The sequence below is a fragment of the Lepidochelys kempii genome, chromosome 2 (assembly GCF_965140265.1).
Source record: "Lepidochelys kempii isolate rLepKem1 chromosome 2, rLepKem1.hap2, whole genome shotgun sequence".
Taxonomy (NCBI): domain Eukaryota; kingdom Metazoa; phylum Chordata; order Testudines; family Cheloniidae; genus Lepidochelys; species Lepidochelys kempii.
In genome coordinates, this window is record NC_133257.1 from 189,880,669 (window position 1) to 189,902,958 (window position 22,290).

At 42.9% G+C, this 22,290-nt stretch overlaps 1 protein-coding gene across 1 annotated transcript in view; it reads left to right on the forward strand.

The window, feature by feature from the left end:
- LIMD1 (LIM domain containing 1) overlaps nt 1-22,290 on the forward strand; it is a 65,750-nt gene that overhangs the window by 29,756 nt on the left and 13,704 nt on the right. The window contains exons 4-6 of the mRNA XM_073333151.1: nt 14,623-14,690; nt 16,458-16,520; nt 20,056-20,186. Coding sequence (XP_073189252.1) covers nt 14,623-14,690; nt 16,458-16,520; nt 20,056-20,186 — 262 coding nt within the window. The remainder of the gene's footprint in view (nt 1-14,622; nt 14,691-16,457; nt 16,521-20,055; nt 20,187-22,290) is intronic.

The following is a 22,290-nucleotide window of genomic DNA, read 5'->3' on the forward strand; positions in this document are numbered from 1 at the left end:
TAAACATCTATTCTCGTGGCATCCATCGTCATCCACCGCTTCCGCTGCAACTCTGCTCTCTTGCAGACTCCATGCTATGGCAAGCATGGAGCCCGCTCAGCTCACTGCTGCTGTTGTGAGCATTGTAAACACCTCGCACATTATCATGCAGAACCCGCAAAAGCAGGCGAGGGGGTGACAACAGCGCAATCATGATAGTGATGAGGACTTGGACACAGACTTCTCTCAAAGCACGGGCCCTAGCAATTTGGAAATCATGATGGTAATGGGGCAGGTTCCTGCCGTGGAACGCCGATTCTGGGCCCAGGAAGCAAGCACAGACTGGTGGGACTGCATAGTGTTGCAGGTCTGGGATGATTCCCAGTGGCTGCGAAACTTCGCATGCGTAAGGGCACTTTGTGACTTGCTTTCCCCTGCCCTGAAGAGCAAGAATACCAAGATGAGAGCAGCCCTCACAGTTCACAAGCGAGTGGCAATAGCCCTCTGGAAGCTTGCAATGCCAGACGGCTACCGGTCAGTTGGGAAGCAATTTGGAGTGGGTAAACCTACTGTGGGGGCTGCTGTGATCCAAGTAGCCAGCGCAATCACTGAGCTGCTGCTATCAAGGGTAGTGACTCTGGGAAATGTGCAGGTCATAGTGGATGGCTTTGCTGCAATGGGATTCCCTAACTGTGGTGGGGCGATAGAGGGAACACATATCCCTATCTTGGGACCAGACCACCTTGGCAGCCAGTACGTAAACCACAAGGGGTACTTTTTCAATGGTGCTGCAAGCCCTGGTGGATCACAAAGGACGTTTCACCAACATCAGCGTGGGATGGCCGGGAAAGGTGCGTGACAATCGCATCTTCAGGAACTCTGGTCTGTTTGAACAGCTACAGGTAGGAACTTACTTCCCAGACCAGAAAATTACCGTTGGGGATGTTGAAATGCCTATAGTTATCCTTGGGAACCCAGCCTACCCCTTAATGCCCTGGCTCATGAAGCCATACACAGACACCCTGGACAGTAGTAAGGAGCAGTTCAGCTGTAGGCTGAGCAAGTGCAGAATGGTGGTAGAATGTGCCTTTGGACTTTTAAAAGCTTGCTGGCGCTGTTTGCAGACTAGGTGAGACCTCAGCGCAACCAACATTCCCATTGTTATTGCTGCTTGCTGTGTGCTCCACAATATCTGTGAGAGTAAGGGGGAGACGTTTATGGCAGGGTGGGAGGTTGAGGCAAATCACCTGGCGGCCAATTACGCACAGCCAGACATCGGGGTGATTTAGAAGAACACATCTGGGCGCCCTGCGCATCAGAGAAGCTTTGAAAACCAGTTTCATGACTGGCCAGGCTACAGTGTGACAATTCTGTTTTTCTCCTTGATGAAAATCTGCCCCCTTGGTTGACTCTACTTCCCTGTAAGCCAGCCAACCTCCCCCTTTGGATCACAGCTTTCAGAGGCAATAAAGTCATTATTGTTTCAAAATCATGCATTCTTCATTAATTCATCACACAAATAGGGGGGAAACTCGCAAGGTAGCCCGGGAGGGGTGGGTGAGAAGGGAAGCACCGGGTGGGGTGGTGAAGGAGGGAAGGACAAGGCCACACTACAGTTCAAAACTTATTGAATGCCAGCCTTCTGTTGCTTGGGCAATCCTCTGGGATGGAGTGGCTGGGTGGCCGTAGCCTCCCCGCTGCATGTTCTTGGGCGTGTGGGTGAGGAGGATATGGAACTTGGGGAGGAGGGCAGGCAGTTATACAGGGGCTGCAGCGGTGGTCTGTGCTCCTGCTGCCTTTCCTGCATCTCCACCAGACACCTGAGCATGTCAGTTTGCTCCCCCATTAGCCTCAGCATTGCATCCTGCCTCCTCTCATTGTGCTCCTCCCTCCTCTCATTGCATTCATTTAATGCTTTTCTGGACTCTGCCATTGTTTGCCTCCATCCATTCTTCTGAGCTCTTTGAGTGCTGGAGGACTGCATGAGCTCTGAGAACATGTCATCGCAAGTGTGTTTTTTTCGCCTTCTAATCTGCGCTAGCCTTTGGGACGGAGATGATAGGGGGAGTGTAGTAACATTTGCAGCTGCCGGAGGAAAAAGGGGAGAGTAGTATTTTAAAAGATACATTTTAGAGAACAAAGGGAAGACTATTTCACACTGAATCAAACGATTCACATCACATAGTACATGTGCTTTTGGTACAAGGTCGCATTTTGCCTCTTATATTGAGTGCCTGCCGGTTTGGTATGAGACATCACACACGCTCAGCTGGGCAACAGAATTCGGCTTGCAGGCAGCCATGGTAAGGCAAAGGATTTCAGCTTCTTCAGTCTTCATAACGTGGGAATGGTTTCAAACAGCAACACCCTCCTTTCTCATACCACCACTGCGTGGCTAGTATCAGGGAAGATCGCTGTCAGCCAAACACAAACAGCTCAGCATGAACAGGCCACCCCCCACTGCGTGGCTAACAGCGGGGATGATTTCTTTTCAGCCAAAGGCAAACAGCCCAGCAGGAATGGGCACCTCTGAATGTCCCCTTGGCGTGGTAAAGTGTCCTACCATGGAGGATGGAATAAGGCTGCCCTTCCCAGAAACCTTCTGCAAAGGCTTTTAGAGTACCTCCAAGAGAGCTTCATGGAGATGTCCCTGGAGGATTTCCGCTCCATCCCCAGACACGTTAACAGACTTTTCCAGTAGCTGTACTGGCTGCGAATGCATCCTAAGTCTTCAGGGAAAATTAATCATTAAACGTGCTTGCTTTTAAACCCTGTATTCTATTTACAAAGGTACACTCACCAGAGGTGCCTCCTCCGGCTTCATGGTCCGGGAGCCCGTGTTGGGAGGGTATTGGCTCCAGGGTGATGAACAGTTCCTGGCTGCGAGGGGGAAGGGATTCTCCGCTTGCCTTCTGTGTGCTATCCTCAGCTGCCTCCTCCTCTTCATCTTCCTCATCCACAAAATCCTCATCCCTGTTACGTGCGACTCCCCCCTTGCAGGTGTCCATGGACAGTGGTGGGGTAGTAGTAGAGGCCCCCCCTAGAATGGCGTGCAGTTCATCATAGAAGCGGCATGTATGGGGCTCTGACCCGGAGCGACCGTCTGTCTCCTTTGTTTTTTGGAAGGCTTTCCTGAGCTCCTTAATTTTCATGCGGCACTGCTGTGTGTCCCTGTTGTAGTCTCTGTCCATCATGCCCTTGGAGATTTTGGCAAATATATTGGTATTTCATCCTTTGGAACGGAGTTCTGCCTTCACGGATTCTCCTCCCCATCCAACGATCAGATCCAGTACCTCCCGTTCGGTCCATGCTGGAGCTCTTTTGCAATTCTGGGACTCCATGGTCACCAGTGCTGATGAGCTCTGCATGGTCACCTCTGCTGATCAGCTGGCCAGGATGGCCAAACGGGAAATGAAATTCAAAAGTTCCCGGGGCTTTTCCTGTCTGTCTGGCCAGTACATCTGAGTTGAGAGTTCTGTCCAGAGCAGTTACAATGGAGCACTCTGGGATAGCTCCCGGAGGCCAATACCATTGAATTGCGTCCACACTACCCCAAATTCAACCCAGCAAGGTCGATTTCCGCGCTAAACCCCTTGCTGGGGAGGAGTACAGAAATGGATTTTCAGAGCCCTTTAAGTCAACAAAACAGGCTTGGTCTTGTGGACAGGTGCAGGATTAAATTGACCCAACGCTGCTAAATTCGACCTAAACTCATAGTGTAGACCAGGGCTTACATATGACACTCCCGTTTAATACAGTCCAGAATATTCGCCTTTTACGCAGCTGCATCATGTTGTTGACTCAGATTCAATTTGGGATCCACTATAACCCCCATATCCTTTTCAGCAGTACCTCCATCTAGCCCAGGGGTTCTTACCACAAATTTTTTGGTGGCCTCAGAGTGTGGCCACCAACTCCTGCTGGTGGCCACTATGACGGTTTTTCCTAAAATACATAATAAATTTAGGAAAAACAAATAAATATGCACATATATATGTCCAAATCATAGTAATTTATTTATGTAGGGTTTTTATTTGCAGACTCAATAATAATAATAATATAATTAATTAATGTACAGTTGTCTCTCTTCCTTACTGGACCTAAACAGAATAGAAACACAAATACGGTGTTCTGTATGTTCTTATGTTTTGTTGTTGTTGTTTCTTTTGCTTTGTTGGTTGTGGGATTTTTTTTTTAGACTTTCTAGCTAAGTCTGCTCCTGTGAAAAGTGATATTTGTATGTTTGTTAATATCACTTTTCACAGCAGCAGACTTGTTAGCTAGCTCTGAGACAGTGATGAGTGATATTTACAAACATACACCTACCCCTTTTCACAGCAGACTTACTCAGCACTGGCAAGCTGGGGGGACAAATTAAGCCCTGGATGGGGAGGTGGGTAGGGAGACAGCAGGGGCCAGGGGTGATGGGGTGGATGGGTGAGGGGATGGGGGCAGCAGTGGGGGCAAGGAGTTGTGAGGCCAGGGAAATGGAGCCCGCCACTATGCAGCCAAAACCTAGAGCCCGAAGCCCCACGGTCGGAGCCTCAAGGCTGAAGCTGGAAGCCAGAGCCCCACTGCCCCCGGTAAGGTGGGGAACTCACCAGCTGTCTGTTCCTCTGGCGCTTGTGGCTCCAGAACGGGGCAGGGCCCAACCCTTCCTTGCAGCCCAAAGGGAGGAACCACTGATTTGCCCCATCCCCAGTCACTGCCCAGGAGGCTATGGCCTCAAGAAAAGCCCCTAGTGGCCGCATTTGGGAAACGCTGAGCTAGCCAGGTATTCCCTGTTTTGTAATTGTCTATATGATTTTTCCTTCCTAAGTGAAGTACTTTGTGCTTTTCTTTATTGAATTTCATCTTGTTGATTTCAGACTGATTCTCCAATTTGTCAAGTTTGTTTTGAATACTAATCCTCTCCTCCAAAGTGCTTGCAACTCCTCCCATCTTAGTGTCGACTGCATATTTTATAATAATTCACTCCACTCCATTATCCAGCCATTAAGGAAAATATAGAATAGGACTGACACCCCCACAGGACCCCACTAGATACGCCCTGTGAGTTTGCTAACAAACCATTGATGACTACACTTTGAGTACAGACTTTCAACTGGTTGTATGCCCACCATATAGTAACTCCATCTAGGCCATTTTCCTATGAGAATGTCATGTGGGACTACATCAAAAGCCTTATTAAAATCAAGATATATCAAGTCTACTGCTTCCCGCCCATCCACTTGGCTCATAACCCTGCCAAGGAAGGGAATTAGGTTGGTTTGGCATGATTTGTTCTTGACAAATCTATGCTGGCTGTTCCTCATAACCATATTATCCTCCAGGTGCTTACAAATTGATTGTTTAATAATTTGTTCTAGTATCTTTCCAGGTACTGAAGTTTGACAGACTGATCTATAATTCCCTGGGTACTCCTTGTTCCCCTTTTTAAATATAGTGTGTTTGCCCTTCTCCAGTCTCCTGGGACTTCACCCATCCTCCATGAGTTCTCAAAAATAATTTATAAAGGTTCCAAGATTGCTTCAGCTTGTTCCTTAAGTACGCTAGGATGAATTTCATCAGGCCCTGGTGACTTGAATACATCTAACTTATCTAAATATTGTTTAAACTATTATTTCCCTATTTTGGTTTGCATTCCTTCCCCTTTGTTGTTTAATATTAATTGTGTTTTAGTATCTTGTCACCATTAACCTTTTTTAGTTAAGACTGAAGTAAAATAGAACACCTCAGCTTTCTTGATGTCATCAGCTCTCCTTCCCCACTAAGTAGAGAACCTGTACTTCCTTCCTATTTCTCTTGCTCTTAGCGTATTTAAAGAACTGCTGTTTATTGCCTTTTATGTCCCATGCTAGGTGTAACTCATTTTGAGTCTTAGCTTTTCTGATTTTGTTTCTACATACTTGTGCTATTCTTTTGTACTCCTCCATAGTGATTTGTACGTGTTTCAAGTTTTTGTAGCATTTCTTTTTGATTTTCAGTTTATTAAAGAGCTCCTGATGGAGCCATACCTTCTTACTATTCTTCCTGCCTTTCCTTCGGGGTAGTTTGCAGTTGTGCCTTAATACTGTCTCCTTGAGAAACTGCCAGCTCTCCAGAACTTCTTTTTGTCTTAGATTTTCTTCATGTGGGACCTTACCTACCAGGTCCCTGCATTTGTTGAAGTCTGCTTTTTTGAAGCCCTTTGTCTTTATTCTGCTGCTCTCGTTCCTTCCATTCCTTAGTAAGGAGCTAGCCTTCCTGATTCTCTGCCTGGCCTGAGGCACAGGTTAGCGCATCATAAAAGTGGCTCTAGCATGTGGCATCCGGTGATGGTCCCCAAGGTATCATTCATCAGCAGGGGACTGCTGGCGCTCATTGTGCTTCCCTGCCTCTGAAACATCCCTTGCGCAAGGGGCTACAGGGAGTGTGGTGTAGGACCTGGAGGAATTCCAGCTAGAGGTCTGCAACCAGTCTGTGCTGCCTGAGAGTGGGGCCTACAATCTGAGTTTTACTGAGGGAAACAAAAAAGGAATAGGAAACTGCAGCTTTACTCCATGGCTCCCAGGCTCAGCAAGGATCATCCATTGCTCTTGTCTTTTTAATTCTTAGAATCCTGTCATTTTCTAGATTGCCAGCCACGTGGATAATTTGGAGGTTATAGCCTCCATGAACTTAAATCTTTTGCTTTAAAAAAAACAAAACTGCCAGCTGTAATTACAGCAGAAGGTTGGTTTTATAACTGGAGAGCTATGCTAAGATGGATAGGCTTCTAATTATACACATTGAGATGAAAACTTTTGTGGCACACAATAACTTTTTACCTTTGGACAGGGACTTGTGATCCTGGTTTCCTTTTAAACCAGCATAACCACTGATGCTAATTAATGTGAAACCAGTTTAAAAAGCCTTTGGACAAAATTAAACTCTCAGGGTTCAATCCAGCTTCTACGGAGGTCTAGGGCAAATCTCCAGATGGCCTCTGTGGGAGCAGTAGCAGATTCAGAGTTTTATGAAGATATAAACTTTAAAGTGCAAGATCCATAATTTGAGATTATCGTGGCCAAAAAGCATTAGCATCCTGGAAGTTCAGCCTGACTGTATGGTTACTACCAATTGCAGAACAAAGAGTGCTTGTTGGAGCATAAAGATACGACTGACACAGTTATAGGTAGTACTGACGCAGTGCTTAAATGCCATAGTGACAGTCATCTGATAGGTCCCATAGCTAAATGGATTAGATATCCTAGATAGGACTGATGAATACATAGAGGTGTGAGGATCAAAACTCTTATCATGGGTAGGACTGAGAAATCCTGTAATGACCGCCAGAGATGGATGGGATGGTAGAGGTGTGGAAACATTTTAATTGTCTAGTATGTTTTTGCCAATAACCGAGCGAAGTGATGGTGAAATATTGCCAGGAGCCAGCAATTCAAGCCAAAGATCATTATAGTATTTAGTTCTCAGAGTGGCAATCCATGAAACAAACATTCTAATGGGCAAGCAAGGGCATCATTTCAGCAACCATATCAATGTAATCTCTTCAGTATTTGAGACATGGATTTTTAAAAGAAAAAGTTGGAATGAAAAATTACATCCAGCTTTCTGACCTCTTGATCTGATGCCAGTTTTAAGATGTAGTACAGTGGTTCTCAACCAGGGGTACGTCAACTCATCTAGATATTTGCCTAGTTTTACAACAGACAACATGAAAAGTGTTAGTGAAGTGAGTACAAACTAAAATTTCATACAGACAATGACTTGTTTATACTGCTCTATATACTATACCCGTATTTCTTAACCTGGGGGGGTGGTTCATGATTTATTTTATAATTATATGATAAAAAAGAGAAAGTAAGCAATTTTTCAGTAATAGTGTGCTGTGAAACTTTTGTATTTTTATGTCTGATTTTATAAGCAAGTAGTTTTTAAGTGAGGTGAAACTTGAGGTACACAAGACAAATCTGCCCCGTGAAAGGGGTACAGTAGTCTGGAGAAATTGAGAACCATTGATATAGTATACAGTAGAACCTCAGAGTTACGAGCAGCTCAGGAATGGAGGTTGTTCGTAACTCTGAACAAAACATTGTTTGTTCTTTCAAAAGTTTACAACTGAACATTGACGTAATACAGCTTTGAAACTCTACTGTGCAGAAGAAGAATGCTGCTATTAACCATCTTAATTTAAATGAAACAAGCACAGAAACAGTTTCCTTACTTTGTCAAATCTTTTTTTTAAAACTTTCCCTTTATATTTTTAGTAGTTTACGTTTAACACAGTACTGTGCTGCATTTTTTTGCCCCTGTCTCTGCTGCTGCCTGATTGCATACTTCTGATTCCAAATGAGGTGTGTGGCTGACCGGTCAGTTCGTAACGCTGGTGTTCGTAACTCTGAGGTTTTACTGTATAAGGCCCCGATCCTACCACTTGCTGAAATGACTTCAGTGGGGCTTGTGCTCCACAGGACCCTTGTGCTGAGGTGCATGAGGAGGACCCCAGAGTATAACTTTTTGAAAGGCTTTGCTTTATTTGAGATTTGCATACTATTTTGCTACTTAGGGACGCCAACACATTGACTCAGTAAAATAAAATGAAAGCCTTCTAAGTAAGGTTGTCGATTAATCGCAGTTAACTCATGTGATTAACTCAAAAAAATTAATCACAATTAATCACACATTAAACAATAGAATACCAGTTGAAATGTATTAAATATTTTGGAGGTTTTTCTACATTTGAAAATATACTGATTTCAATTAAAACACAGAATACAAAGTGTACAGTGCTCACTTTATATTATTATTTTTATTACAAATATTTGCATTGTAAAAAATAAAATAAATAGTATTTTTCAGTTCACCTCATACAAGTACTGAAGTGCAATCTCTTTTATCATGAAAGTGTAACTTACAAATGTAGATTTTTTTTTGCACCCAAAAACAAAACAATGTAAAACTTTAGAGCCTACAAGTCCACTCAGTTCTTGTTCAGCCAATCGCTAAGACAAACGCATTTGTTTGCATTGATGGGAGATACTGCTGCCTGCGTCTTATTTACAATGTCACCTGAAAGTGAGAACAGGTGTTTGCATGGCACTTTTGTAGCTGGCATTGCAAGGTATTTACGTGCCAGATATGCTAAACATTCGTATGCCCCTTCATGCTTTGGCCACCTTTCCAGGGGACATGCTTCCATGCTGATGACGCTCATTAAAAAAATAATGCATCAGTTAAATTTGTGACTGTACTCCTTGGGGGAGAATTGTATGTCTCCTGCTTTGTTTTACCCGCATTCTGCTATATATTTCTTGTTATGGTTGTCTCGGATGATGACCCAGCACATGTTTGTTTTAAGAACACTTTCACAGCGGATTTGACTAAATGCAAAGAAGGTACCAATGTGAGATTTCTAAAGATAGCTACAGCACTCAACGCAAGGTTTAAGAATCTGAAGTGCCGTCCAAAATCTGAGAAGGACGGGGTATGGAGAATGCTTTCAGAAGTCTTAAAAGAGCAACACTCAGATGCGGAAACTACCAAACACAAATCACCAAAAAAGAAAATCAACCTTCTGCTGGTGGCATCTGACTCAGATGATAAAAATAAACATGTGTCAGTCCACTCTGCTTTGGATCATTATCGAGCAGAACCCATCATCAGCATGGACCCATGTCCTCTGGAATGGTGGTTGAAGCATGAAGTGACATACGAATCTTTAGCGCATCTGGCATGTAAATATCTTGTGACTCCAGCTACAACAGTGCCATGCAAATGCCTGTTCTCACTTTCAGGTGACATTGTAAACAAGAAGTGGGCAGCATTATCTCCTGCAAATGTAAACAGACTTGTTTGTCTGAGCGATTGGCTGACGTAGGACTTGTAGGATCTAAAGTTTTACATTGTTTTATTTTTGAATGCAGTTATTTTTTGTACATAATTCTACATTTGTAAGTTCAACTTTCATGATGGAGATTGCACTACAGTACTTGTATTAAATGAATTGAAAAATACTATTTCTTTTGTTTTTTACAGTGCAAATATTTGTAACAAAAAAAATAAAGTGAGCACTGTATACTTTATATTCTATGTTGTAATTGAAATTAATATATTTGAAAATCTAGAAGACATCCAAAGATATGTAAATAAGTGATGTTTAATAGCACGATTAATCGTGATTAATTTTTTTAATCGCTTGACAGTCCTACTTCTGAGAAGTAAGAGTCAAATTTTTAAATATGGGCATATGTGTTCTGTCTATTAGACCTGTCATGTGCTTCTGGTATATCTATGGTTTCTGTTGGTGCCTGGAAAAAATGCACATGCATCTACTGCACAAAGTCTTACACTTGTATACTCAAAACAAGTAGCAGGGAGGATGGGTAGCCTTATGGTTTAAGGCACTGGCCTAGGACCAGAGATATTTCAATTCCTAGCTCCACCATTGATTTCCTGTGTGATGTTGGGGAAGTCAGTCTCTGTGTATCTGTTAAATGGGGATAATTCCCTACTTCAGAAGGATGTTGTGAGCATAAATCCTTTCATGTCTGCCTTGTTTGCGTATGCAGTTCCCTGATTTGTGTGCACACTTGGGGGTTCTGTGCATGCAATTGCTGCATGGACGTGTTTATGGGCGCCATTTATGTAGTCACTTGAAAAATTTCTCATTAAATTTCTGCCAGATGATTAGAGAAGAAGAAGGTTGGGGTGAGGCGAGAGAGGAGCTAAAAATTAAATAATCCCCTCTGTCCCTTCCCCTAAAGCAAAAACAATTTTAAAAAATTGACTTTATTTTCCTGTAAAGCATTCATGGGAGTAGCACCTCTTGTGCATCTGTCCACTTCAAATTTTGACCACCAAATTATAAATACCTTCCAAAGGGACTTATCATGCTGCTAAAGGAGCTTATAAAGAAAACATTGACACAGAACATTAATTGTGACCCCACTGGGGATTGCTGTAATAAACCTTGACTGCAAGGGTCAGGGGGTTAAAAATACGCACAGCGTACGATGCCTGCAAAATACATTTTGTCATTGTCAAAGAATGACTGTGGCAGCAACTCAACCTGTGTCCCTCTGTTGCAATGGGTATCACCAGCACACAGGTCAGGGCCTTCATCCGGAAACAGGCACAGCTTTGCTGCCTTTTCTCTCTCTCCCTCAGCCTCTTCCCCTCCTCCTCTCCAAGCTGTCTTTATGGAGATACATTACAGATAGCAGGACAGTCCTTTGGACATCTTCGCGTTTTGATATGCTACTGTGTGTGCTAGCTTGTAACTTATTTTTTTAAGTTGAATGTTTCAATTCTTGTTTTTTAATTAGCTATGTAGGTCCCAACCCTGACACCTATACTCTGGCAAAACTGCTGTTGAAATCAGTGGGCAATTTTTCTGAGTTAGGACTGCTTGTTTTGGCCTCTTGTTAAATTGCTCATGAAGCTACTTGGCAATCACATTCTAAATAATCATTAGTAGCTGAAGTATTGTCTCATTACAGCTCTCTTCTGTTCCTCATCTCCCCGCTGACCAAACCCTCCATCAAAATCAGTGCCTGTGTAGGACAGATCTGCACACAAACTAGCACCCAAATGACTGAATGGGTTGTAATCTACACCTTGTCTTATTTCAGTATAAGTCAGTGTATGGACACTCTTACTGTGGAATCAATGTTCTGTTTTGATTTTGCTTAACTCAGTAAAATATCAACTTCAGCACAACAGAAACTGGGTGTTTTTGTGCTGAAATAAGGGTGTCCACACACACAGACTTGCACCAGCACAGCACATGGTGTAGATTAAAGCCCATTTAGTTATTTGGGTGCCAGCCTGCATGTAGACACAACCATTGATTATGCCATCCTTCTCTCTGGGGTCTTATTGGGCTGGTGAAAGATTGCAGGCCTGTGCTGCTGTTCTGCTTTTCGTTTCCCCAGGACAGAGATTCATGATTAACTGAGAATGCTTTAAAAATGATGGACCAGATAACGGCTCTTAGAACGCATAGTGCGTGTGATGGAGGTGGAGTGGTGCAGTGGCTTGGAAAGAGGCACGTCTTCCTATGCACAGTGCTGCCAAGGAGCTGGGGAGAGCACACCGAGCAGCAACTCTTGCTGCACCTGTGCGACTGATGTCACGTGTGCTCCCTCCGGTGCAGCCCTCTCAGAACTGAGTGGTGCCGGGTGGGGAGCCAAGACCAAATCCCCTCTGAAACAGCTTCTGCAGCTCCTCCTCCTGCAGCAGCTCCTCCACACCTGCAGCATTATGGCCATTTCCTGCAAGCATAGGCTAGGGAGCAAGGGAGCTCCCTGCACCATCTCTTTCACCCCTAGTGCACCTCTGCAAGGCAGCCTGAACCTACCATGGCTATTCTTCTGTCTTCTGCAGCAGGTGTTTCTGCTGTGGGTATGTCTGTGACTGCTGTATGCAGGGAGAACGTTAACCCCCGGGAGAAGGTTTGGGTTATTAGTGGGGTGGTCCTCTGGTCAACAAAGACTGCTTGTTAAGGAATCATAGCAGTGGTTGGACGTGTCCTTGTTTCATAATGTCCCATACTACATATACTGCTACGTTCACTGGCCTTGAAGTCTGCTGTAGTTCATGTTTGTATGCTCCATGCTAGTTGATTTGGAGAGTCAAATTGTCAAAGTGAGCTGCATCATTAAATTCTGCTTGTACCCAGAGTGCAAACCTGTGTTTGCTCACAGAAATGTGTGTTCTGTACAAGCATGAACTCCCCCCACCCCCCCCATGGTTTGACAGGCTTCTACCCAGTGGGATTTTGAAACATGATGTCCGGTTTCCTGTAGAGGCTGTCTGAAACTATTTGACCTTGCTGTGAACAGTCTTTTGGGGGCAAGGCTAAGAGCTAAACTGGAACATCATTCCCTCACGTAGTTATCAAGCTGTGCTTTCCCATCCAACCTGGCAATAAAAACCTATCGTAACCCAGTTGTCCTTAAGTGTGACAGAAAACCCCATTACATGGTGGTTCTTCTATCATAGCTAGTCCCTTCAGATGCACTTGTTACCTGTCCATGCTGCTGATAAAATTGGCTGTTGCATGAGCAAACAGTGGCTGACTTTTCAAGAAATGCAGCTGCAATATTCTTTTCCCTTCTTTGTCCTCCTCCAGATCAAGCACTAAAGACAAAGGGTGAAATCCTGGCCCAATTGAAGTCATTGGCAAAATTTCCATGGCCCTCAATAGGGCCAGGATTTCAAGCATTTGATTTCCTAACTAGTGGTACATGGTGTTTTCTGGCCTGTCTGAAAGCGCCCTCTGGTGTACACACCATGAAACTGATTACACTTTAATTATGTTGCTTCATTCTGTTGTCTGCCTTTGTTAATTCTGTATGTTACAGTGAGTAGCATTATTATTTTGCGAGTGCCAGAAATGTGCTTCGTGCTGCACAGAACGTAGAGGAAAACATAAATCCTATGCCTAGCAACTTACGCTCTAAGCACAGCAACCTACAATAATCTGGCAATATTTGTTTTCTTAGACCGTATTTACCCTATGTAATGTATCAAATGGGATGTTGTACATTCTGCTCCTAGAATTATACTGCCTTTTCCTTGCTGAAGTTCCATGTATGTGTCTGAAATCAGACTCTGGCCATGTACTTTCTAATCAGGAATGCTGGCTGCAGGGTTCCTCCTTGGAAATTGCAGCAGGTTTTGTAACAGTTTACCTCCGACAGATACACAAGCAGATCAGCTGCCACTTTAGAGGATAATGTCACAGCCTTAACGGGGAAAGTGGATTGTAAAGAGACACTAGAGGTACTCTAAAAATGAATGCAAAAAAAGCTCTTTTTTTCCCCAGGGGGAAAAAAAAATCACACCATTGCTAGAACCAGCACAACTCCCAAGGCAGTAGCAATAATGGGCATGCTAGTATAGTCCAGTCAGGCTTTTAGCCGTTTTGGTGCCTAACTCTGCTCAGAGCAGGTCCAGATGATTTGGTGTTTAAAATGCTGACAGCTGCAAGTGCCTTAGTCCACCTAAAGACATGCTCCTACTGGTGGAACAGCACTGGTGGGAAATTTTAAAGAAATAAAGTCTAGTATAGATAAACCCCTGTTCACATACCCTTATTTACCTAACCACTCACCAGCGGTGGCTTCCAGAGTGAATCAGCAAACTATCCCTACTGCTTCCCTCTCTCACTTAGTTTCAGAGAGGAGTGTGGGAGATGGTATTTTGTGGCATTAAGCAGTATGTTGTGCTGAGGTCGTTTCTTAGGTAAGTTTTATTCGATAAAAGGACATTGAGACTTTAATAACCATCTAGCCACATGGAATGTGAAACTCTCATTGTTGAAATCACCCTTGTTGCAACACAGTGATTAGAATCCAAAGATCACAGGACTGTCATTAAAAAGAAAACCTGGTTAGTGATATTCTAGGCCTGGAATAGTTTCTAGCATTCAGCTCAGTTGGATGATAATAGTAATCATAATCATAATTATTGTCATGACAATAGCACCTAAGAGCTCTAGTCAAGAACTAGTGCCCCATTTTTGCTAGGTGCTGCACAAACGGAAACCAAAAAGACAGATACTGCCCCAAATGCATCTCTTTTACCAGCTTTTGGTAGTGTATATTTTTTTTCCATCCATCTACTAACTTTTTTCTCCCTCCTCTTTTTTCTCCCTAGGTCGAAAACTGAGAGGAAAAGCCTTTTATTTTGTTAACGGAAAGGTGTTCTGTGAAGAAGACTTTCTGGTGAGTGCATTTGTGCCCTGTGCCTCTCCTGTTGCAACTTGCATGCTGTGACTCAGAGAAACTGTAATGCAAGCAACTCTCAGAATCCAAGAACTGACATTTCAGCAAAAGACTGGCAACAAGCAGCATTCACCGGAAAGGGATTGGGTTGTATGTTCAGATATGGTGGGGATGAGGGCATGATAAACTGAGAGAGAGAGAAACAAGCAAGGGAACAGATTTTCCCCTTCCTATCAACTTTCTCTGACTGGACATTTTTGAGAGAGATGAGACACCCTGATGCACTGTGGACAGAGTAGGGCGAGCAGTGCTTAAAAATATTTATTAAATACCTATCTGATTTAGGTGCCCTGCATAACAGCACCCTGAAACAACATTAAGACTTCTGCAGCTCTTTCACACGCTGTGGAAGTGGCACACTTAGGGCCGGTTACAAAGTCCATTGATGTCAATGGGCTTTGGACCAGACACTTACTTTGGGTACTGGGCTGAACTATGTTAACAGCATTGCTCTAGAAGCAGTCCCTCTGATCATTTATGGAGTGGTTGGTGGTCCCTATGTAGGTGCATCTGGGTGGCACAGAAATGCAGCAATAGCCTTAGAATACAGAAATGACCTTGGACTCCAGGCACAGAGACAGTCCTTGGAGTACAAGAAAAGTCACTGAAAAAACAGGATGTAAAGGAGAAAAAAAGACTATGAAAAATAAGTTAATGAAGCATTAGATTATGGGTGTTTAGCTAAGACTTTTGGGAGGGTGATTTGTTTTATTTTGTATTATTTTTGTGTTGTTTTGTGAGTTAGTTTGTTGTTTGGTGGTGGTTAGTTAGCGAGTGAGTGAGTTCATTCTGCTTCCCCCTTTCTCCCCCGAAGTGCCCTCTTATTGATCAGCCCCAGCGATTGCTATTGGGGAGAAGAGGAGTCCCTCTTTAGTTTCCTTCTCTCTCGTGTAATTTAAAAACAATAGATGTTAATAATCCAGGCATTGTAAAACATACAGTCTAATTAGATATATTAAAAATACTTGGTGGGCTTGTTGCTCATTTACACTAAAACCCTTTCTACTACTCATGCTGTGTAAAGCACATTTAAAGTGGATGTCTCTTACATTTGGTGGCAGTGGTGTAAAAGTGGCATTAATGTAATTGAGAATCAGGTCCATATGTTTAGTTCTTGGCAAAAATAATCCTCTGGGCCAAATTCTATTCTGAATTATACCAGCACTAAGCTGGGACAGTGCCATTGACTTCAGTGATATTTATGCCACATTTATACCAGCATAAATAAAGGTAGAATTTGGCCCTCCAAGTTTACATTTATGAACCTAGTGAGATTGCGGGCCGGATTTTCAAATTAGGCCAGGTTCTATAGGTGTACACCTAATTTACACATATAAATACGAGATGTACATGCATAATACCTGATATTTGCACGTACATGGTCCAGTAAGCACACATGCATTATCAGTAGATCCCTGATTTGCATGTGCACCTCTGGTATTTGCTCACATATGTTAAACTCAATTTAAACTTAAATTAGCACCCTAGAGTTATGGAAATTTACAGACCCTCTTAACTTTGAAAATCTGACACTGTAACTTTGAGACATTCTAATGAGGCCTACCCAATATTTGTTTAGACAAAACAAAAGGAAGCTTTGCTTCATTAAGGAGTGCTGAGCAGAGTAAGACAGATCACTCCCCATCATACAAAGTGTGTGTGTTACCCAGCCTTGTAAAATGTTAAGCCAATTTTTTCTCCTTGCAGTATTCAGGTTTCCAGCAGTCAGCTGACAGGTGTTTCATTTGTGGTCATTTGATAATGGACATGGTAAGTGATGCTTGCCTCAGAAAGAAAACAGCATTTTAGAATGATGTCTCCAGGGCAAAAGAAATTCATATATAGGATCACCTCATTTGATCTATTAGTCTAGCTGGTGTGATGACTTGTGACAGTGAAAGAATCCTAATCCTCTGGCTTGTCATGGCCAGGAAGCAAAACTAGCATCCATTCATATTTGTTGCACAGACACGTTTTCAGTGTCTGTTTAAAATGAACTTTGGTTTGAAGAAGCAGGATGTTTAAAAACACACTGACTTTGACTTCTTATGAACTCCTGTGGCAGTTCAGTGATGATCCTGTCCACACCCATTGCATGAGAGCATGGCTCCCCGCAGCTCATTGAGCTTGGGGGCAGGTAGGGCATTGGTGGGCTGGGGGCTGGACCATAGTATCTGTTACTATGCTGGTCCTCTCTTCGCTACATTTGTCTCAGCCTGTTGCAGAAGAGTGAAAAGAGGTATTTTCTTTTGTTGGCTCTGTATTTCCTGTCCTTTAATTATGCAGTGTCCCCATATTCTTAAGGTTTTAGACAGAGTTTAAAGGAAAAATCAGTCATTTTTTTCCTTTGACTTTTGTAATTTTGAATCTCTAAATCTAGCCCCTGCCAACTCTTCTTTCCAGCTAAATAATTCTAGTCTTTGGAATTTCTTGCTAAATGTAGATCCCAGCTGCTCTTCTCTGGACCATTTCTATCTCTGCTAAATCATTCTTACAATTAAATTACTAAAACAGGACATAGTATGTCCTATGACACTCCACCATTGTCTGATGTAGTGTCATAAGTATATTATTTTCATAAGCACATAAGAATGGCTCTACTGGGTCAGACCAATGGTCCATCTAGCTCAGTATCGTGTCTTCTGACAGTGACTGGTGCCAGTTGCTTCAGAGGGAGTGAACAGAATGGGGCAATTTATCCAGTGATCCATCCTGTCATCCAGTCCCAGTGTCTGGCAGTCAGATATTTAGGGACACCAGAGCATAGGGTTGCGTCCCTGACCACTTGCCTAATAGCTGTTGATGGACCTATCCTCCATGAACTTATCTAATTCTTTTTTGAACTCAGTTATACTTTTGGTCTTCACAACATCCCCTGGCAATGAGTTCCACAGGGTGAATGTGTGTTGTGTGAAGAAGTACTTCCTTTTGTTTGTTTTATACCTGCTGCCTATCAATTTCATTGGGTGACGTCTGGTTCTTGAATTACGTGAAGGGGTAAATAACACTTCCTTATTCACTTTCTGTAATTGTATAGACCGCTATTTTATCCCCTCTTGGTCATCTCTTTTCTAAGATGAACTTCTGCAGTCTCTTTAATCTCTCCTCATATGGAAGCGGTTCCATACCCCTGATCATTTTTGTTGTCCTTCTCTGTACTTTTTCCAATTCCAGAATAGCCTTTTTGAGATGGGGCGACCAGAACTGCACTCGGTATTCCAGGTGTGAATGCACGATGGATTTATATAGTGGCATTATATTTTCTATCCCTTTCCTAATAGTGCCTAACATTTTATTAGCTTTTTTGGCTGCCGCTGCACATTGAACAGATGTTTTCAGAGAACTATCCACAATGACTCCAAGATCTTTCTTGAGTAATAACAGATAATTTAGACCTCATCATTTTGTATGTATAATTGGGATTATGTTTTCCAATGTGTATTACTTTGCATTTATCAACACTGAATTTCATCTGCCATTTTGTTGTCCAGTTACCCAGTTTTGTGAGGTCCCTTTGTAACTCTTCACAGCCTGCTTTGGACTTAACTATCTTGGGTAATTTTGTATCTCCTGCAAACTTTGCCACCTTTGGGGTTTACCCCTATTTCCATGAATATGTTGAACAGCACTGGTCCCAGAACACATTTTGGGGGGGACTCTATTTACCTCTCTCCCCTAAAAAAAAAACTTGGCCATTTATTCCTAACCTTTGTTTCCTATCTTTTAACCAGTTACTGATCCATGAGAGGACCTTCCCTCTTATCACATGACTGCTTAGTTGGCTGAAGAGCCTTTGGTGAGGGACCTTGTCAAAAGCTTTCTAAAATTCCAAGTACACTATTTCCCTTGTCCACATGTTTGACACCCTCAAAGAATTCTAATAGACTGGTGAGGATTTCCCTTTACAAAAACCATGTTGACCCTCCCCAAAATAGAGTTCATCTCTGTGTTTGACAATTCTGTTCTTTATTATAGTTTCAACCAGTTTGCCTGGTACTGAAGTTAGACTTACCGTCCTGTAATTGCCAGGATTGCCTCTGGAGCCCTTTTTTTTTTTTTTTTTAAATTGGCATTACATTACCTATTCTCCAGACATCTGGTACAAAGTCCGATTTAAGCAATAGGTTACATACCACAGTTGGTAGTTCTGCAGTTTCACATTTGAGTTCCTTCAGAACTCTTGAGTGAATATCATCTGGTCCTGGTGACTTATTACTGTTTAATTTATTAATTTGTTCAAAATCTCTTCTATTTGTGCATCAGTGTGGGGCTGTACTTCAGATTTTGTCCCCCAGAAAGGATAGCTCTGATGTGGGTTTCTTCCCGACATCCTCTCCAGTGAAGACCAATGTGAAGAATTCATTTAGCATCTCCACAATGGCCTTGTCTTCCTTGAGTGCTCCTTTAGTACCTTGATCGTCCAGTGGCCCCACTGATGGTTTGGCAGGCTTTCTGCTTCTGATGAACTTTAAAAAAAAAAAAAAAAATTGCTGTTAGTTTTTGGGTTTTTTGCTAGTTGCTCTTCAAATTCTTTTTTTGGCCTGCCTCATTATACTTTTACACTTGATTTGCCAGAGTTTATGTTCCTTTCTATTTTCCGCAGCAGGCTATGACTTCCAATTTTTAAAAGTTTTTTTCACCGCTATAAACACCTCTTTTACTCTGTTTAGCCATGGTGGCATTTTTTTAGCCTCTTACTGGTTTTATTTTTTTTAATTTGGGTTATACATTTAATTTGAGCCTTTCTTACGGTGTTTTTAAAAAGTTTCCATGCCGCATGCAGGCATTTCACTCTTGTGACTATTTCTTTTAATTTCTGTTTAACTAGCTTCTTCGTTTTTCTGTAGTTCCCCTTTTTGAAGTTAAATGCTACTGTGATGGGTTTCTTCAGTATTCCCCCCCACAAAGATATTAAATGTAATTACATTATGGTCACTATTACTCAATGATTCAGCTATATTCACATCGTGGATCAGATCCTGTGTACCACTTAAGACGAAATCAAGAATTGCCTCGCCCCTTGTGGGTTCCAGGACTACCTGCTCCAAGAAACAGTCATTAATAGTGATTAGAAATTTTATTTCTGCAGCGCATCCTGGGGTGATACATACTCTGTGAATATGAGAATAGTTGAAATCCCCCATTATTATTGGGTTTTCTGTTTTTGTAGCCTCTCTAATGTCCCTTAGCATTTCACAGTCACCATCACCATTCTGGCCAGGTGGTTGGTAGTATGCTCCTACTGCTATACTCTCATCTTTTAATGCCTGTTCGTGAGCTCTCTTCTGTCTCTGGTTTATTGCAGATCCTGCAGGCTCTAGGGAAATCATACCATCCAGGCTGCTTCCGTTGTGTGATCTGTAATGAATGTCTGGATGGAGTGCCATTCACGGTAGACACTGAGAACAAAATCTACTGTGTCAGAGATTACCACAAGTAAGAACGAAGGAAACAGCTAAGTAAACCTAGTCGAAAACCCACTCATTTAACCTTCAAAATAGTGTAGGTGTATGGTCTAGTGGAATAAGCATGGGACTGGGTGCTAGGAACTCCTGACCTCTTCCCTTCATTCTGCCACTGACTTCCTCTATGACCTTGGGTAAGTCACTTAACACCGTCTGCAAAATTGATGTCATATTCACCGATCTCTCAGGGGGAATGTATGGTTCAATTAGTTAATGTTTGTAAAGTGCTTTAAAGGAGTAAGAACTAAATCAGCCCTGAAGTAAACTGGTAAATCCCTTTGAAGCCAATGGGAGCTACACTTAGTTATACCAGGGGCTGACTCTGGCTTGTAAGAACTAAATATTATTAGGATGTCAGTGCGGAATATATGTATGTGTGTGCATGTGTCTGGTGGTGGTGGTTGTTTTCGTGAGGGGATGGGGGTTAGTATCCAGCTTTTTATACAGTCAGTTAATTAAACAAATGATGTATCATAAAAAAAATCTACTTGCAAATCACCAGAAATATACTATCTAGGGAGATTAAAGGGCTACTGTCATACGTAATATTAGACCTACCAGTTGACATACACTTTGAGCCATTCACTTACTCCATTCTGCTGCCTGATTCCTCTTACGGTCAAGGAGGGTATTGAAATATACAATACTCCTGCTCTCAGGTGCCCCATAGAATTGTCTTATGTTGCACTTGTGCTAAGGTTTTAATTTCTTGTAGATGTAACTATTACTATAGAGTAATTACTATAAAGTAATATAAATATATTATAAACTATTACTATAAAGTAATGCAGACTCCCTTGCACTTGAAATGATTTGAACCCACCCAAAACACTATTTAAGCTTGATCCTGCCCCAACTGTAATGAAATTGGGCCCCAGGTCTTTTAATATGTCTGTGCAAGGATTATTCCTGTGTCTAATTTTCCCTGTCCCCACTTCCACCTCTCTGAGTAGCTACTTTTGTGGCTGTCTGTTTTCAGACAGATAATGCAATGCTATTCTATTCCTACTTCCTAGCCCTTCTTTAAGTGGGGTTCACTGCTCTTTCAAGGACTCCTTCAACCTGAAATCTACCCCTGAATGGCTGAATAATCTGCAGTAAATAGTACTTGTAGATGAAAAAGTAAATCCTAGAGCCAGACCATGACATTTTTAAACATCCGGATCGCCTTTCAACAAAAAAGCAATTTCCCACCTTTCACGGTAAAAGAGCTGGCACTCTACTATTATAGTGTACATGAGCCGATAAAAAAGGCTTGTATGACCTAGTGATAGAAACTGCTCGGTGGTTCTTCGAGTGCTTGTTCACGTCAGTTCCAATCAGGTGTGCACATGCCGCATGCATGGACATCGGAAAGTTTTTCTCTGAGCAGCACCCGTTGGGTCAGCTGTGGAGCCCCCTGGAGTGGTGCCTTCATAGTGCTGGGTATATGACCCTGCCGACCCGACCCCCCTTGAGTTCTTTCTTACCATCCGTTATGGCTGTTGGAACAGTGCTCACTTGCTCAGCAAGTGCTCCCTTAGCGTTCTCCTGTTAGTTGTTCGAGTTTCAAGTTAGTGTTATAGTTAATTTAGCACATAGTTGTATTGTTAATTTACATAGTTAATTTAGTACATAGGTTGGGAGTAGGGCCTCTTCCCAATCCCTGACCTCACCCTTGTGCTCTGGGTCATGCTGCGAGCCCAAGGCTTTAAACCCTGCAGTGTTTACAATAGGCCTATGCCCATCAGTGACCCCCACGACTGTTGCCTAAAGTGTCTGGGGGAGGCGCACCAAATGGAGAGGTGCAAAATCTGCAGGGCTTTTCGGCCAAGAAGGAGTATGATTTTTGCCTAAAACAACTTTTAATGGAATCCGCTCTCCGCCCACAGCCGGCTGCAAACTGCCAAGATTGGCACCGAGCGTGTCCGTACGGAGTGCTCTGGCATCCATACGCGACACGGCGCCAAGGAAGGACTCTAGCGCAAAAGACCCTTGGCACCAGCGCTCCCCGGCACCGTAGCCAGGAATAGCAGCCCAGCACTGCTCGACTTCCGCGATGCCGCACAAGCAACACAAGAAGGCCAAAAGGGGAT